Source organism: Bufo gargarizans, chromosome 4, assembly GCF_014858855.1.
Source record: "Bufo gargarizans isolate SCDJY-AF-19 chromosome 4, ASM1485885v1, whole genome shotgun sequence".
NCBI lineage: Eukaryota > Metazoa > Chordata > Amphibia > Anura > Bufonidae > Bufo > Bufo gargarizans.
The window spans coordinates 37,608,929-37,628,662 of NC_058083.1; the positions used below are offsets into that span (position 1 = coordinate 37,608,929).

The 19,734-nt window shown below is 41.2% G+C and overlaps 1 protein-coding gene across 2 annotated transcripts in view; it reads left to right on the forward strand.

The window, feature by feature from the left end:
- LOC122935898 (cytochrome P450 2C14-like) overlaps window positions 1-19,734 on the forward strand; it is a 188,686-nt gene that overhangs the window by 51,717 nt on the left and 117,235 nt on the right. For both annotated transcript variants that reach the window (XM_044291829.1, XM_044291828.1), the window contains exons 3-5: window positions 7,240-7,402; window positions 8,272-8,421; window positions 10,435-10,595. In XM_044291829.1, the coding sequence (XP_044147764.1) occupies window positions 7,240-7,402; window positions 8,272-8,421; window positions 10,435-10,595 (474 nt within the window). The remainder of the gene's footprint in view (window positions 1-7,239; window positions 7,403-8,271; window positions 8,422-10,434; window positions 10,596-19,734) is intronic.

Consider the following 19,734-nt stretch of genomic DNA (forward strand, 5'->3'; position numbering starts at 1 on the left):
CAAACCAGATTTCTCCATTCACATCAATCGATGTGGATGAATAAACCATTGCCGGGATTTTTTTTTTTTTTATATACAAAGTGTTTGCTAAAGCATATGAACACAGCCTCAGCTCATATGCCTCGGCAAACGTATCTTTTACTGCAGAGGAGAAATCTCGTCTTGCAGCGCCGCATACACCGACTTGTGTGTAATCTGACAGCAGCGCAATGCTTCTGTCACAATGCACATCAGTGCTGCAGCTAGTCGATCGGTTGGTCCACCTGGAAGGTAAAAAAAGAAAAAACCAGGCCGCAACGCAATAATTTTATTAACTTTATAATAACCTTTGAACAGAACATATAAACTTTATTTAACTTTTGGAACTGAACGTTAACTTTTTTGCTTACTGGTGTTTGTTTTTTTTTTGCTTGTTTTTTTTTTTTTTTTACCTTTATAGGACAAACCTCTCCTTCCCCATGGGACAATGTGCAAAGCGCAAATCCCCCAAAGATGTGGCGAAGTGCATTATGCACTTTGTCCCAGGTGAAAGGAGAGATTTGCAGCAGCTCTGTGTGTGAATGGGCCCTAATAGCCCTGTGTACCTGTCCTGGTGATATGTGATCCCTATGCTAGGTGTACCTGTGTGTGGTACTTCCGGAAACACTCCCCTAAGCATAGGACAGGGTGGTCAGGGCAGTCAGGTCAGAAATAGCGGGTGTCACGCCTTATTCCACTCCTGCTACAGACACAACATCTTTTTCAGGGTGACGGTTGGGTTGAGGTACCAGCAACGATACAGGAGGTTCTCGATGATCTCTTCCTGAAATTTTAGGAAGGATCGTGTTCTCCCAGCCTTACTGTAGAGAACAAAACTATTATACAGAGTTTAAATATACAGACACCGTCTTATACCAGCGTCTGGTGCGTCGGGAAACTAAATAAGGAGACAACATCTGGTCATTGAAGTCCACCCCTCCCATGTGAAGGTTATAGTCGTGGACTGAGAGGGGCTTTTCAATGACACGGGTTGCTCGCTCAATTTGGATTGTCGTGTCTGCGTGATTGGAGGAGAGCATGTAAACGTCACGCTTGTCTCTCCATTTCACCGCAAGCAGTTCTTGGTTACACAAGGCAGCCCTCTCCCCCCTTGCAAGACGGGTGGTAACAAGCCGTTGGGGGAAGCTCGCGCGACTAGTTCGCGCGGTGCCACAGCAGCCATTTGTTCTAGAAACAAATGCCTGAAGAGGGCCACACTTGTGTAGAAATTGTCCACATAAAGATGGTACCCCTTGCCAAATAAGGGTGACACCAAGTCCCAGACTGTCTTCCCACTGCTCCCCAGGTAGTCAGGTCAACCGACCGGCTCCAGGGTCTGATCTTTTCCCTCATAGATCCGAAATTTGTGGGTATAGCCTGTGGCCCTTTCACAGAGCTTATACAATTTGACCCCATACCGGGCGCGCTTGCTTGGGATGTATTGTTTGAAGCCAAGGCGCCCGGTAAAATGTATTAGGGACTCGTGTACGCAGATGTTTTGCTCAGGGGTATACAAATCTGCAAATTTCTGGTTGAAGTGGTTTATGAGGGGCCGAATTTTGTGGAGCCGGTCAAAAGCTGGGTGGCCTCTGGGACGGGAGGTGGTGTTGTCGCTAAAGTGCAGGAAACGCAGGATGGTCTCAAATCGTGTCCTGGACATAGCAGCAGAGAACATGGGCATGTGATGAATTGGGTTCGTGGACCAATATGACCACAATTCATGCTTTTTGGTTAGACCCATGTTGAGGAGAAGGCCCAGAAAAAATTTAATTTCGGAAACTTGGACTGGTTTCCACCGGAAAGGCTGGGCATATAAGCTTCCCGGGTTGGCGGATATAAATAACAGCTCCACAGTCAAGAACAGCTCAAAAAATCCCAGGGCCGAACCGATCTGAGCTGTCTCAACCCGAACTCCAGACTGGGCGGTGAAAGGGGGAACTAATGGTGCGGCTGAAGTTGGGGACTGCCAATCAGGGTTTGCCAGCACCTCAGGGATTCTAGGGGCTCTACGGGCCTGTCTGTGCGGTGGCTGCGACGGGGTAACTACTGCACGTGCCACCGTACCAGCTTCAACTGCCCTTCTGGTGCTCGCTACTTCACTATGTTGTAGGCCAGTGCTGGTACTAGGTCCAGGAAGGGCTGGGCTGCTGGTGTATGCCTCACCACGTAATCTGACAGCGCCAGCCCCACTCTGCTGCCCTTGAAGCGGATCCTGCGCAACCTGTGGTCTAGCGACACGGGGCCGGGTACGCCTGGTGCTATCAGGGACCTCAACCTCCTCGTCCGAACTTTGGGTCAGAGAGCCACTGCTTTCTACAGGTTCATATTCTGACCCACTAGATTCATCAGATGAGGGTTCCCATTCCTCATCCGACTGGGTCAGAAGCCTGTAGGCCTCTTCAGAAGAATACCCCCTGTTTGACATTTGGGCTACTAAATTTAGGGGTATTCCCTGAGACTACCCAAGAAAAAAAGCAAGCCTGTCTTACAAATGGGAGGCTAGCGAAGTACCGGAGGCTGCTGCGGTTGATAAAAAATATCAAAATTGATTTTTTTATCGCCGCAGTGCGTGTAAAGTGAATGTGCAGTGATAAAAATAAAATAAAAATTTTGTCACTGCGGCGGGGCGGGCGTGGGTGAACGCATGTGTGGGCGACCGATCAGGCCTGATCGGGCAAACACTGCGTTTTGGGTGGAGGGCGAGCTAAGGTGACTAATACTAATACTAATACTATTATAGATCTGACTGTGATCAGTTTTGATCACTTCCAGATACTATAACGCTGGGTTCACACCTGAGCGTTTTACAGCGCGTTCCTACGCGCTGTAAAACGCACAACAGGCAAGAACCAATGATTCCCTATGGGAATGGTTCACACCTGGGCGTTTTACAGCGCGTACGATCGCGCTGTAAAACGCCCGACGCTCAAACAAGTACAGGGGCTTTTTTTGGCGCGTTTGACGCGCGTTTGGGCCATAGACTCTTTGGACAACACTGCTGTCAATCACCCAAACGCGCGTCAAACGCGCGTTTACTATTACAAAAACGCGCATAAAAACGCGCGACAAAATCGCGCATAAAAACGCGCGTTTGCGAAACGCTTAGGTGTGAACCCAGCGTAAAAGTACAAATGCTGATTAGCGATACGCTAATCAGCGAATAAGTGACTGCGGTGCGGTGGGCTGGGCGCTAAACGATCGCTAAACTACCTAACCAAGGGGCCTAAACTATCCCTGAAACCTAACAGTCAATACCAGTGAAAAAAAAAAAGGGACAGTTTACACTGATCACTTTTTTCCCTTTTACTAGTGATTGACAAAGGGGTGATCAAAGGGTTAATTGGGGTGCAGGGGGGTGATCTGGGGCTATGTGTGGTGTTTGGTGCTACTCACTGTGAAGCCTGCTCCTCTGCTGGAACCAACCGACCAAAAGGACCAGCAGAGGAGCAGGGAAGCCATTTAACACATCATATTTACTAATATGATGTGTTAGATGGCTTGTGATTTGTCATTTTAAAAATCGCCAGCCTGCCAGCCACGATCATTGGCTGGCAGGCTGGTGACGAAAGTGTGCTTGTTCATTTGCCGGCCCGTGATGCGCATGTGCGGGCCGGCTCAGTCCGAAATCTCGCGTCTCGCGAGATGACGCACGGATGCCTCCAGGAGGAATGAATCGACTGCCTCCCGGACGCATCCATGCGTTACATGGTCCGGAGGCGGTTAAGGAGTTAAACTGAAAAACAAGACTTTTTGAAATGTTGTTATTCCATTACATTTTCATGCACTGTTTACTACGCAAACTTTGATGTAGATCAGGTAATTGTTGGAGTAAAACTCATTCTGTTCAAAATTATTCAATGCTTTTCAAGTGCTTAATTGATTTAGGCATACTTATGCAGAGCAACATTTGATGACGTTACAACGATTCTGATTTCGGATTTAAAATCTGCACACTCGATTTAGCATAGGACAAATGGTTTTTGCCCAGTAGCAGACGGAAAGTTTTTTGTTGTTGCTGGTGTAATCATTGACGTCAACACAAACTTACTGCTGACACCTTTCCACTCTGTCGGGGGACTCTAATTGTATAAGCGTTTAATAGAACAGGTTCTGTAGACATCTATTGTGGAATCAGCTGACGACGGTGTAAAAGGAGTGCGCTTCTTCTTGACGCTAAAATTGACCTGTAAGGCTGAGTACTCACTTGAGTTATAAGTGAAGTGTGCAGTGATTCTCCTGTCATCTGCATGTCATACGGACTCACAGTATTGTTTCACTACCACATCAGACTCTCTATGCGTGTTACTGCAAGGCTCAGTGTTCTACACACTATAAAGGCTCTCTGCAGCCAGGAAATAGCCGTTTTTTAAAGTGGTTCTCCACAAATAAATTTGCATTGAACCACATTTTTTCGAAAATCTAATTTTTGAGAAATTCGCTCATCTCTAATAAATATGTAAAAGCAGAACACAATAAGCTTCTAAGCCCCTTTTAATGATAGCTGCAGGCAGCCAGAATTATGTGACGGGGGTTATGCCATGAAAAGTTTTACTATGCAATGAACAGAGCATTTCCAATAAAGTATTATAGCAAAAATGTATTCTCCGGTAGGACCCCCTAGTGTTTCTCATTTAGCTTAAATTCTGATCCACCCTCTTCTGTATTGAATGGTGGACTAACATGCTCAGTGCTCACTAGCTCCCCTCCTCTCAGTGCAGCTGTAATGATCTCTTAGAGAAGCAGGTGAAGCGTCCAAGTCACCTTTCGGTCATTAATCCCTACTTCTAAAGAGGGAGGGAAGGAGCCAGAGAAGATTGCAATGTACTCTTGGGAAATGCAGGGGTTTGATGGTCATATGTGATAAGCTCCTGCCCGCCCACAGAAAGTGAAGAACTGCTGAAGGTTGAATAAAGAAGCTTAACCCCTTCAGGACCTTGTGATTTTCTATTTTTGCATTTGTTTTTTACTCCCTGCCTTCCCAGAGTCATACCTTTCTCATTTTTTCCGTTAACATAGCCATATGAGGACTTGTTTTTTGTGGGACAAGTTATACTTTCTAATGGCACCATCTACTGTTGCATACGATGGAGGGGGTAGCTAGAAAAAAAAATCCAAAATTTGGTGGCATTGGGAAAAAAACAGCTGCTTTTAGTAGTTGGTCAAGCTGATCCAGGGAATCATGCTCATCAGCTTGACCAACTACTAAAAGCAGATGTCCAATAATCCACAGACCCCAGGACCAAAAGTCGGCAAGTATAACAGGGTTAACATCCAAAATCTCGAGATAACTCACGAGACTCACTACGTAAGGAGCCGCAGTCACGCTGAACACAGGTGGGACGCCACACAGCGTGCAACATTAACCGCGGTCTGGAGACATCAACTGCGAGTACCCTGTGATGCCGATACTACAATCTGTAGAAATCAGGGGTTATTTTGAAGTGGACGAACAATAAATATATCCAATATCCCCACCATAACTAACTTTGGGGAGGACATGGATTGATGCTAGTGTGAGCACGTATAGCTATTAGTGATGAGCGGCAGGTGCCATATTCGATTTCGACCAAATTCGCGAATATTCGATAGAATATTTGTTTTATATTCGTCGAAATTGAATGTTCGACATTATTCTAGTTATCGCGATTAATATGCGATTTAAATAATCGCGTATTGCGATTTTAACTTAAAGGCTACTCTCCTATTGAAATAGCAATGCGATTAATTCAAGGTTTAATAATCGAATTTCGATTTCAACTTAGCACTGCTATATTCCATATTCGTTAATTCTTGCCTAATATGGAATATAGCAGTGCTAAGCTGAAATCGAAATTCGATTAATCCAAGTTATAATAATCAAATTGCGATTTCAACTTGGACCTGGTTTTCTATGGTTGGCTTGGTAGAATTAGCGAATATGACGAATGTAATCGTCATATTCCACAAAACGAAGATAACGAATGTATTCTGCATCTTCCTTTTAGCTACCTATTCATCAACTTCGCTAATTCTAGCAATCATATAGGAAAGTTGACTATAGAGACAGCTAAGTTTAATTCGCTATGCGATTATATTACTTTGCTTTTTTTTTATAAATAGAATAATTATAATAATTATCAGGTATTATAATTATTCTATTGATTTAAAAAAAAAGCAAAGTAATATAATCGCATAGCGAATTAAACTTAGCTGTCTCTATAGTCAACTTTCCTACATGATTGCTAGAATTAACAAAGTTGCTGAATAGGTAGCTAAAACGAAGATGCAGAATACTTTGTTATCTTCGTTTTGTGGAATATAACGAATATATTCGTCATATTCGCTAATTATACCAAGCCAACCATAGTAAACCAGGTCCAAGTTGAAATCGCAATTCGATTATTATAACTTGACTTAATCGAATTGCGATTTCAACTTAGCACTGCTATATTCCATATTAGGCTAGAATTAACGAATATGGAATATAGCAGTGTTAAGTTGAAATTGCAATTCGATTATTATAACTTAAATTATTCGAATTGCGATTTCAACGTAATTCTCAAATCCGACAGTACATTCTAGTATATGGAGACGTTCCCATGGTGATGGGGACGCTCCCTGAGCACGGAAGTCGGCAGAAGCGGCAACGGGCACTGACTGGAGCAGCCAGGAAGCCAGGAATCCAAAGGACAGATGAGAACAACTTTAGGGAAGTGGGAAAAAAAAAAATATAACAATAAAAATAAAAAATAAAATGAATATTCGAAATATCGAATTTATAGCACTATATTCGAAATATTCGCAAATTAGCGAAGTGCCGATATTATTAAAAAAAAATTGATATTCGAATATTCGCTCTCAACACTAATAGATATCAATCAAATTACCGCAGTACATCTGGAGATATAATCGTAATAGATCCAACTTTGCTTCACCATATAGGGTTTGGAGTCCATATCGATTCCAATTTTATCCACATGTATATGTGACCTTTGCTTGTGTCACCGCATATCATCATCTGGTGATTTAACTTATCTCCTTGTTTTAGTGTTTTATTGTTGTTTTATTACTATTGACTATCGCCTACACATTGTATATATGTCATAGTATTTTTATTACCTGTTGTTGAATAAATATATTGTAATTCCAAGTGAATCAAATATTTGGTTGTGCCTATCTCCAACTGCTATACCAAGTTACAGATACTGTTGAAGTTAAACATAACATATTTTGTATTCACAGCTTTCTACGACGTACGGCCCGGTCTTTAGTGTCCAGGTGGGCATGACAAAAATAGTTATCCTATGTGGCTATGAAGCTGTTAAGGATGCGCTCATCAATCACGCCGATGCATTTTCTGATAGACCTTATGCTCCGGTGATTGCAAAATTTGCAAAGAACAATGGTAACCATTTATTATGAATACTGACTTGTTCCCCCACTATCCCACCTTCTTTGTCAATCTGCTGACGGTGGAACTATTTGTCTAAGACTATTTTACTTTTCAGCAAGTCATGATGATGTTAATTTAAAGTGTGGAAGACACAGTTTTCTGCGTACCATAGGGGTTGGCTTAAGTCACTCTTATCTCTAAGACCTGTTTGTGCATATGGATAGAGTCAGACCAGTATCAGAAGACCCTTCAGAGGGTTTAGACTCTGACAAACAAAGATTCCAAAAGGCCCAACAAAAGTCTTCTGGTGGGCTCCTGGAATACCAGGCTGACACTACACATAGGGAACCCCATGCCAGAACAGAGAGCTTCTACAAGGAGTTGCTTTATCTCCAGTGGACCTATGGTAGTTTTGCCCTAATGAATTCTGAATGGATAAGGATCTGCTCAGAATGCATCAGTTTGCCTCCGTTCCGCCTCCATTCTGTTCTGGCGGTGGACACCAAAACGCTGCTTTCAGTGTTTTGGTGTCCGCCTGACGATGCAGAGGTAAACAAATCTGTCCTGACACACAATCTAAGTCAATGGGGACAGATCCGTTTTCACTGACACAATCTGGCACAATAGAAAACGGATCCGTCCTCCATCGGCTTTCAATGGTACTCAAGACGGATCCATTTTGGCTATGTTACAGATAATACAAACAAATCCTTTCTGAACGGATGCATGCAGTTGTATTATCTGAACGGAGGTGTTTGTGCAGATCCATGACGGATCCGCACCAAACGCGAGTGTGAAAGTAGCCTAAGGGTTTTTTTCACACTGGATTTCACTAAGTCCCATGTGTTATGGATGGGTATAATTTGTATTCATATTTTTAGGTATTATTTTTTCCAATGGAGAGAACTGGAAAGTGATGAGAAGATTCACACTCTCCACACTACGAGATTATGGAATGGGCAAGAAGACCATAGAAAATAAGATTATTGAAGAGGCCGAGTGTTTAGTACAGAAGTGGAAATCATATGAAGGTGAGTTATATTTTATACTGTACAGTGCTTTTTCAGACTAATATCACAGTATAGTACAGCCTCAGGGAATTTTCCCAGTGTCTCGTGCACAGCTCAACTGAAATGTCCATAACATCATGCCCAAGGCATATTACTCCTCCAGAGTGATTAGATGCTGTTGCAGGCTGTTTATAACCTATGTGCAACACATCCCACATATCCATTATGTTGCATCATAATTATTCAGTGTTTAAATAGTTCAACACTTCAACTAGGTGGAGGGACCACTGCAACAGGGTCACACAGTAAGTCATGGCAATGGTACCAAACTTATAGTATATGTGTTTCGGGTGTACTTCATTTCAACCCACTTACAGGTGGATACCATTGGCAGTAGTGAAGCAGAAGTCTCTTAAGGGGTTGTCTCATTTGAGACAATGGGGGCATATCGCTAGGATATGCCCATTGTCTGATAGGTGCAGGTCACAGCGGCTATATCGAGTAATGAGCGGGCCAAAGTGGTGGCTGGAGGACTCCAGTCCGGCCACCACCAAGCACTCTCCCCATAGAAGTGAATGGCAGTGCATCGTGCATGACTGGGCACCACTCCCTTTCACTTCTATGGGCCCGATGGAACTAGCCAACTCAGCGCTCTGGTATTTTCGGTGGCCCCATAGAAATGAATGGAGGGTGGCTGCACATGCGTGGTGCACCCTCCACCACTTTTGGGGCTCTGTTTAGGAGATAGGTGCCAGTCCCAGCGCTGGGACCCGCACCTATCAGACAATTATCAGATGAAATAACCCCTTTAACTTTCTGTAGGATTAGTTGCAGTTAAAAACACCTTCTCTTGGAGATTTGGTCATAGATGTCTAAAAGTCGCAGGCAGCAGTTCCATCAATAAATATTCTATAAATGACTGGTGTGAGATGGTGCAGGCTGGTTCCAGAAAATGAGGCAGTCATATACTATATTTTGGGGCAAATTAGAGTATGAGGTCAAGTCATAAGGCTGTACTCAAAGTTAGATCGGTCCGACTAATTGCCACTGATTTTGCCAAGGGAATCCTTGATCAGTGAGGCATTTGCCTCATTGAATATTACTTTCAGGTTAGGCAGATTATAGCTGATCATGTTACATGGAAGACTCAACTCCACTAGAGTTGCGTCTCACAAATGGGGGTACCCCCAAAATGACAACCATGTTCCCAACCAACCATTGCTCAAGTGAAAAGCATTGCAGGATAAGGCTGGAATCACACAGATTGCGTCAGTTTTTGAACCAAAGCATGGAGGGGTCTAAAAAGGATGAAAATTGAATTACTGGTACTTCTCTCTTTTTTATCCACTGCTAAAGTTTGTCTCAAAAACAACATCAAAAACTGTCACAAAAATACTTGATGATGTGATTCCAGCCTAAGGGTGATTTGCTATGTGCCATTTTGATGTAGTTTTGCTACAGTTTTTAAATCTAAAACTAGAGTAGGATTTAAAAAAAGAAGTAGAGTTTATCATATACAATTCCCCTGCCTTTAAAATCCACTCTTGACATTAAAAGCACCCCAAAGCCCATTCACTAAGAGTCTTTTGCCACTGGAATTCGGTGCAGATTCTACAATGAAGGAGACTCTGGTGTAGAAAACCAACAGCAGCTACACTGAATCTGCATCCCATTGTTTTTAGTGGAAGGCCACACTGCAGTTCTTGCATGATCATGGGGGTGCCATGGCATTCAAACTGAAAAACTGAAAGTATCCGGAGAGACTTCTACCATGGAATATGCTGCATTTTCTATTTTTTTAAATCTGCATGTGAACTAGTCCTAAGAGAACAGAAATATTCATTTAGGACATTAAAAATTGTTTTGCTTTGGTGAAAATTCAAATTGAATAAGTTGTTCCAGGAATCTCAATTAAGTATCTGGGCTTGAAAGCAAAAATACATTTTTACATACATTTTTTAAACTTTTTTTTATGATACAAAACTACAAAACTTACCTTTTGTTTAAAATAATATTTTATTTATATTTTTTTAGGAAAGCCATTTGATAATCTGACCAGTATTAATGCTGCAGTAGCCAACATAATTGTGGCCATACTGCTCAGTCATAGATTTGACTATGAGGATCCGACCATACTGAAACTTATGGTTGGAATTAATGAAAATTTTCGACTCCTCGTAAGCCCATGGATCACGGTAAGTCATAAATATCTTGGATTTTGTGACCACTGGAGGCCTTGATAATGTAGGATGGTAAGGCTGGCTATACACATCAGATGGCTGTTGGCTAAAAGCTCATTTGGCCAACAAATTTTTCTTTTTACCTTGCTAAATGCAAACTAGAGCCACTTTCTAAAAAGTGTTCATATACGTATATGTACGTGAGCGAATGCGGCTCCTTGTCGTATCCTCACATGCATGTACGTGATGGGATCGGGTGGGTGCAGGAGCTGCACCTGCCCGATCTGCAGCCGGGCCCCTGATGCATCTGCCGACATCGCTGTGTGCGGTGATGTCGGCGGATTAACCCTTTCACATGCGGCGGTTAGCACTGACTACGGCACATGCGGGGTATACAGAGAGAGGGGGCTCACTCTGACTTCATCGCTGGGGGTCGATGTTTGCCATGGCAGCCCCGATGCCTTACACAGGCATAGGAGCTGCCAGCCTACAGAAGCCCAGGAGATCCAGCCTGAGAACTGGATCTCCTAGGCAACTGTCAGCGTCTCACTGTGTGAGACGCTGGCAGTTCAATTCAGTACAATACAGAATGTATTGTACTGAACTGAAACAGGGATCAAACCCTGAAAAGGTAAAGTCCCACAGTGGGACAAATACAAAAAGTAAAATAAAGTGGAAAAATAAAGTGTTTAAAAAAAAAAAAATTGTTTCAAGTAAAAAAAAGAGTCCTTTTTCCAAAATAAAGTAAAAGTAAAAAAAATTTGGGGTAGAAAATAGGGAAAAAAAGAAAAGTTGACATATTAGGTATCACCGCATCCGTATAGACTGTCTCTATAAAAATATCACATAATCTAACCCCTCAGGTGAACACCATAAAAAAAGTTTTAAAATAAAAACAGTGTAAAAAAAGCCATGTCACCATATATCACAAAAAGTGTAAAATACACCCCCAAATCATTCCAATAAAAAAAAAAAATATGGCTCTCATAATATGGAGACACTAAAACATGTTTTTTTTTTCAAAAATGCTGTTATTGTATAAAACTTTAATGAATAAAAAAATATACATATTAGGTATCGCCGCATCCATAATACCTGCTGTATAAAAATATCACGACCTCAGGTGAACAACGTAAAAAAAAAATTATAAATACGGTGTCAAAAAAGCTATTTTTTTGTCACCTAACATCACAAAAAGTGTAATACCAAAAATTAGCCCCTACATAAGATATTTTCCCAAAAATAAAAAATAAACTATGGCTTTCAGAATATGGAGACATTAATAAAATCTTTTTTTTTTTCAAAATTGCTTTATTATGTAAAACTGAAACAAACAACCAGAAAAAGTTGTTATATTTGGTATTGTCGCGTCCGTAACAACCTGGTATATAAAAATACCACATGATCTAACCTGTCAGATGAACATCAAAATAACAAAAAACAGTGCCAAAGCAGCTATTTTTTGTTACTTTGCCTCACAAAAGGTGTAATATAGAGCAAACAAAATCATATGTACCCTAAAATGGTACCAACAAAACTGCCAACTTATCCTGTAGTTTCCAAAATGTTTTTTTTTTTTTTTTTGGAGTTTCTACTCTAGGGGTGCATCTTCAAATGTGACATGGCAGCTTAAAATTATCCCAGTGAAATCTGCCCTCCAAAAACCATATGGCATTCTTTCCCTTCTGCGCCCTGTCGTGTGCCCGTACAGCAGTTTACGATCACAAATGGGGTGTTTCTGTCAACTATAGAATTAGGGTAATAAATATTGAGTTTTATTTGGCCCTTTCTTTGTTACTGGAAAAATTGGATTAAAATGGAAAATCTGCCAAAAAAAGTGAAATTCTGAAATGTCATCTCCATTTTCCTTTAATTCTTGTGGAACATCTTAAGGGTTAACAAAGTTTGTAAAATAAGTTTTAAATACCTTGAGAGGTGTAGTTTCTAAAATGGAGTTATTTTTGGGTGGTTTCTATTATGTAAGCCTCACAAAGTGACTTCAGACCTAAACTGGTCCTTAAAAAGTGGGTTTTGGAAATTTTCTGAAAAATTTCAAGATTTGTTTCTAAACGTCTAAGCCTTCTAACGTCCCCAAAAAATAAAATGACCTTCACAAAATGATCCAAACATGAAGTAGACATATAAGGAATGTAAAGTAATAACTATTTTTGGAGGTACTACTGTCTATTATAAAAGTTAAGAAATTGAAATTTGCGAATTTTTGTTAAATTTTGTATTTTTTATAAATAAAAATGACATTTTTTGACCCTATTTTACCACTGTCATGAAGTACAATATGTGACAAGAAAACCTTCTCAGAATGGCCTGGATAAGTAAAAGCGTTTTAATGTTATTACCACATAAAGTAACATGTCAGATTTGCTAAAAATTGCCTTGTCCTGAAGGTAAAAAACTGCTTGGTCTCGAAGGGTTTAAACATTTCCTAAAATGTTTTGTTGTAAAGCCTATGTCACTCTTGTACATAGCTGGCTGCTTCAGACACAGCGTTGACATTACACTGCTCTTGGCTCTTATAGTAGTCTAATGTTAGAAATACCAGGAGGAAGGGGAGGAGGATGCACACAGCAGATTAGAATGTAGGCAAGGAAGAAATCATCCAAGTCTTCGTGGAAGGTGAATATCTGTGTAGCAAGAGAGAGAGAGAGAAAAGAGAGAGAAGAGGGCACCCATTGCAGAACATGCAGGAGAAAGGAGAGGGAAATCAAACCTTCCTCAGCCATATTGAATGTCAGAAGAAGGGAAAAGATATCGCTCCTGAGTAGTGTTGATCACGAATATTCGAATTTCGAATTTTTATCGCGAATATAGGTACTTCGAAAATTTGCGATAATTTCGAATATTCAAATTTTTTAGCCTTTTTTTTCAATTTTTTTTTTTTAATCAGTACACATGAATCATGTGTACTGATTAAAAAAAATTCAAAAAAAACATTGAATATTCAAAATTGCTTCTAGCTTGTGGGCTTATAAGAAGGCTGCAATATACTTGACTTTAGGAGTAGTAGTGTTTGCAAATTTTTCTCTAAATTCGTTTTTTTCGAATATTCTCTATATTGCTATAAATTCTGGTTTTAGAATATTACAAATATTCGAAAAAACGAAGTTATAGCGAATATTCGAAAAAAAAAAGAATATAGAGCAATTTAGCTAATATAGTGCTATAATCTTTTTTTTATAGTTGTAATTTTTTTCCAATCTGAACTTCAGATGAAAAAAAAAATACAACTATTAGACAAAGAAGATTATAGCACTATATTAGCTAAATTGCTCTATATTTGTTTTTTTTTGAATATTCGCTATATTGCTATATATTCTTGTTTTAGAATATTACGAATATTCCAAAAAACTAAGTTAGAGCAATATAGCGAAAATTAGAAAAAAATCAAATATATAGCAAATTAGCTAATATAGTGCTATAATCTTCTTTGTCTAATAGTTGTAAGTTGAAAAATTCGCAATAAAAAATTCGAATTATGAAAATTCACATATTACACAATCATTACCTTGTGAATATTCGACGAATATTCTACAAAATATTTGCGAAATATCGTGAATTCGAATATGACCTCTGCCGCTCATCACTACTCCTGAGCAGTAGAAGGAGAAATAAGTCCACAAATTAAGCTGTGGTACTACATGAAAGCTAATGAAGTCAGGTGCATTCTGAACAAACAGATCTCACAACCAGCATTCATTACTGAGAGGGACCTATCCACTTGAATATATTCTAAAACTAGGAGCAGAATACAAACTGCTTATCAGAGGGTCTGGAAATGAATAAAGGAATGACGACTGCAGCCTAACACATGTAAACAAAAGAATCTACAGTCGTGGCCTAAAGTTTTGAGAATAACACAAATGTTCGTTTTCAAAAAGTTTGCTGCTAAACTGCTTTTAGATCTTTGTCTCAGTTGTTCCTGTGATGTAGGGAAATATAATTACACGCACTTTATGCGTTTCAAAGGCTTTTATCGACAATTACATGACATTTAGGCCTCATGCACACAACCGTTGTGTGCATCCGTGTCCGTTGTTCCGTTTTACGTGTTTTTCTGCGGACCCATTGACTTTCAATGGGTCCGTTGAAAACTCTGAAAATGCACCGTTTGGCATCCGCGTCCGTGAACCGTGTTTCTTGTCCGTCAAAAAAATAGGACCTGTCCTATTTCTTTGACGGACAACGGTTCGCGGACCCATTCAAGTCAATGGGTCCGTGGAAAAACGCGGAAGCACATCCGATTGTCATCCGCGTCCGTTTTATTTCTCTTGTTTGCCATGGCAAAATTGTGTCCCAAAACTTGTGCCAATAAAATAAAAACAGATACAGGAAGTTTAATAACACAGGATATGCAAATTGCTAGGCACCTGAGGTGAAATTGCAGACTGTGGAGACATTGCTGTCTGGCTACTGTGATTTCTCTCTTTGCCTATATTCACTTTGGAGGCCCAAAAAATGCCAAGGTGGAATGTAGACAAGTTAATATGTCTGGTGCAGGAGAGGCCAGAACTGTGGGACACCCGTTCCCAAAACTACCAGGACCGTGTCCGTAAAGATGCTGCGTGGGGGCAGGTGGCCCGTCAGCTGAGGCGTGAAGAATGGGCCAAAGCAGATGGCCGTGGCCGTGCAGCTTTAGGTAAGTGCCAGCAATGTCGTTGTACTGTCCTTGCCTAGTCTGTCCCTATAAAATTATGTAGCTATAATTTCCATGCGGTCAGAAGAAATTTTATTTTGGGGTCCAGCTTCATTTGGCTTCAAACCTACACATGGTTTATGGATCTGTCATGCACTAAATACTATACCCCCTATCTTTTCTGAAAAATGGCGGAGCCTCCCTTTGCTCCAGCAAACAGTACTCCTGTCACAAACCTGTATGTGCACTTGTTATTTCGTGTCCCTTTTATAATTGAGCATCTTATTTAGTTGTCTCAATGTCATATTCTAAATTCATGAAGGACAAATGGCTTGCACAACTCATCTCCTCCTTCCTGAACTTATTGTTCATTAGTATCCTTACACCTGCAGTACAGTACCATGTGCTGTTAAATTTGTCCTTTTCTTAAATTTTTCACAGTTGCCATTTTTTATTTTTAAAAATGTTGCCCTTTACTATTTCTCTAGATATATTTTAATTGTTTAAACTGACTTATGTTTACACCAAATGACATTTTTTTTTTTAGTCAAGCAAACAAAAACACGTTGGAACAGCTGACGGGACCAGTTTCGGCGGGAAATGAATTCCTAAGGCCGCAGTGGTGAAGGGGGTTTCAAAAAACGCCCCTACATATACACGCAACAATTGCAGTTTCTTCGGCTGGTCATGGATTTGAGGCCGAAGTTTTTGGGATGTTAATAAAAAGTGTTTCTCATGCTATTTATTACTACCAAATTTTAAATTATGCCATAGTGGTCGACAAAAAACGAGTAGTGTGGCGCTGCCAGGGGCATATCTAACGGCTCATGTGCCCTGGTGCAAGAGTTCAGCTTTGGCCCACCTTCCCTCAGTGCATTGTGTGTCTTCTAATGTGGTCCAAGGGTATTTCGGCCACCTCAGGCTCCTGGGCCCATTAGCGACTGTTACCTCTGCAACCCCTAGAGCAGTGATGGTGAACCTTTTACTGACTGAGTGCCAAAACTGCAACCCTAAACCCATTATTTATCGCAAAGTGCCCACACGGCATTTTATCCGAAATGCCGCAGTCCAATATAGTATATCTTCCATGTACTTTATCATTTAGCTAGAATAGCCTGCCTACATTCAGTGTTCTGCCTATGCTGTTCATAGCGTGCCCTGCGCTGATGAATGGCAGGAAAAGTCTAAGGCATATTGGTACACCATAGACTTTTTCCAGGGGGCGAGTGCCACAGATAGGTCTCGGAGTGCCGCCTCTGGCACCCGTGCCATAGGTTCGCCACCACTGCCCTAGAGTAACGCCCATGGGCGTTGAACAATTGTAGAACTTTCCTTTGTGTGGGTGAACCTAATCATTTTTGGGGTTTAGTAACACCAGCCCCCACCGATGAGGAACAGTATGATGACACGACACGTGCAGAGCACACATGCCACCTCCTGTATATTTATTTACCCAGACTGGCACCATTTTCCAGCAAAACTCACATAGATCTCTGCAAATTACAGCAGGAATCGGGAAGGAAGATGGCCCATGCACCCTGCACGTATTGTCTCATTCAGTTGTTCGTCGTGGTGGTTGTTTGTTTTTCCTCACCCAATATAATCCTATGTAGTTATCCTGTGCATATCGGTAATAATTAAAAAAATTGAACAAGAAGCCTGTTTTTGGGAGGCACAGAATAGTGTAGCCTTTTTTTAAAGTTTGGTGTATAGTTCATAATTGTTGGTACATACATGCAAATTTGAATATGGTGGTTTTAGGTTTCTGTACCTCTTCGGAACTGAAATTGACAGTTACAATTTTTTATTTTTTTGGGGGTCAAAACCACAACATATAGTTTTTGTAAAAAATGTATTAATATTGAATAAAAAGCAAACTGAAACCACTTTATAAAATAGAGCATACTGAACAGTGTCCGTACAGCTGAATTGTAGCTACTACTACCAAAATGGCCTTGGACTGCGTGCTACATTTCATTTTGGAGGAATGTATGATTTATTAAATTAACATTACATCTGGATGGTAGGCAGTTCAAAGCAGTCTAGATATAGAAGAGACGATCTGAATTTCAGCACTGATTTTGGTCCATGAATGTGTATACCTTGTTTTGTGCTTCCCAGATTCAAAAGGCAATCATATGTTGCAGGAGTTTGAAATTTTGCATTGTCAGCTAATTGACCTTGTAAAATATTTTTGAAGAAATGAAAAATTGTATTAGAAAATTTCGTCAAAAAATGCAATTTCAGAGTTATAAATTTGCAATGTATGCATGCGCCACGTATATCTTGTTCACACAAAGTTGTTTTGTTTAAGTTAAATAAATGCAATTTTGGAACTGTTGTAGTCAAATGAGGCAATTTATGTTTTCATGTCATTTTCCCATACAGTACTGTGGACAGTCTGGAACAGCCTGAAGACTCTGAGGAGGCATTAAGTGGCGAATTATCGCCAGTATTTTCCCCGGCCACTAGCCCTGCACCAACGCCAGCTCAGGAGCCGGACGAGCCATCCCAGGCTGAGGCCTCCAGATCACCACACAGTCCATCACCTTTACAGCATCCGCAGCCCAGGAGACGCCGCAATGTCCCTCAATCTTCCTCTGGGCAAGCAACTCGGGAGGCTATAGATGCCCGAGTTATTGAATTCCTTGCCCAGAGGAGGAGTGACGGCATTGAGGAGTCTACGCTGAGGGGCCTAGCCAATATCTTGAGACAAGTCCCCGTGGCTAGACATCCCGAATGCGTGGCATCACTCGCCCTGGTCATACAAATGTATGCCTCCAATTATCAAGGAGACATCCATACCCAAATTAATGACCTACGGCGGAAAATCCCAAATATTCCACCGCATGTACATGACCCCGGCTATTACCAGCCTCAAATGCAACCTCCTGGGCCATCTTTCCCACAGCAGCCAACTTACCAGCGTTTCCAAGCCCCAACACCATCCAATATTCCTACAAGGATGGCAAATCAGGCCAGTGATCCTGGCCAGGTGCGGCCACAAGCTGCATATCAGCCTGGGCCATTTACCAGAGAACTATTCGACCTCTAATCTTTTATTTTGTGCAAATTATATGGTTTTTGATGTGTTAATGCTTGATTTTTATTGGGTTCCATATATGTGTTCCATAAAACAAATTGAACCAAATTTTATTTTATTTTTTTATATTAAACAAACCAACATTGACAGTTCATAAACACAATTCATACACACATAGACGCACACAATGTCTCAATGTACATAATATTTATTTGGTAGGGACAGATTACGTTTAGGGTATTATGTGAACATGAGGTATTAGAAGATTTTTTGGCCAATAACATAAATTTCTAATGATGTGAATGGGGGTGACAGTTTCATTCAAACATCATTAGTATGGATATGTACGTTAAAAAATATGCTGGCGAAAAAACCTCAGCCCGCAAGCCCACGTCAAGGGTTCTCAGTCTCTTACGAGTCCCTACACTCAACTACTGCAATAAATGTAAATAATCTATCTAGAAAATAATAAACAACTACAGAGGCCAAAAGAAATTAAAAACTGCCACAAATAGCGTCCCTCTGCCATGGCAAGGACCCCTCTGGGCTGTAAAAGTAGTCTGCATAGAGTTCCAGAACTGCAATGCCTGCAGTCCCAGGTCGTCTATGCAGGGTCCTTTCCAAACCCAAATCTGACGGAGGAACATCTTCCAGGTCAACAGAAGAGGAAGCCTCGTGAATCCTGGTGAAGTTGTGTAGAACAACACAAGCTTGAATCACCAGGGTAGCATTTTCCGGATCCATTTGTATGGATGACAAAAACACCCTCCACTTGCTAGAGAGTATCCCAAAAGCGCACTGAACATACTGACGGGCACGAGTCAACCGGTAGTTGAAAATACGCCTTCGGTCATCCAAACCATGCTTAGGAAAGGGCCGCATAACATGGGGAGTCAATGCAAACCCTTCATCCGCCACAATGACAAATGGAGCTGGCGGACCTGCATATCCGGGCAGTCTTCTGGACTCAGGCAGGGCAAGCTGGTTGGCACGAAGCCGCTCACCCATTCTAGAAGCACTAAAGATGCGAGCATCCGCAGTGCTTCCATAGGCCCCTTTATCAACCATTATAAACCGGTAGTTACTGTCAGCAACAGCCATAAGAACTACCAAAAAATACTGTTTATAATTGAAGTATCGGGACCCTGAGTGAGGCGGCTTCTTCACACGGATGTGTTTACCATCCATTGCCCCGATGCAGTTTGGAAACTGCGCTGAAATTTGGAAGTCCTCAGCAATCCGAACCCAATCGTCCGCCTTGGGCAGCGGCATCACCGTCTCTCGGAGTTGCTGCCAGATGACATGGCAAGTGTGTCGTACAATCCGAGATATCGTCGAGGTTCCTAAAAGAAACTCAAAATGCAGGGATGCAAATGAGTTCCCAGTGGCAAGGAATCTGTGGGGGAAAAAAATAAAAAAAACAGTAAGCAGGAAATCAAAGGGAAAGACAGATTCATGAA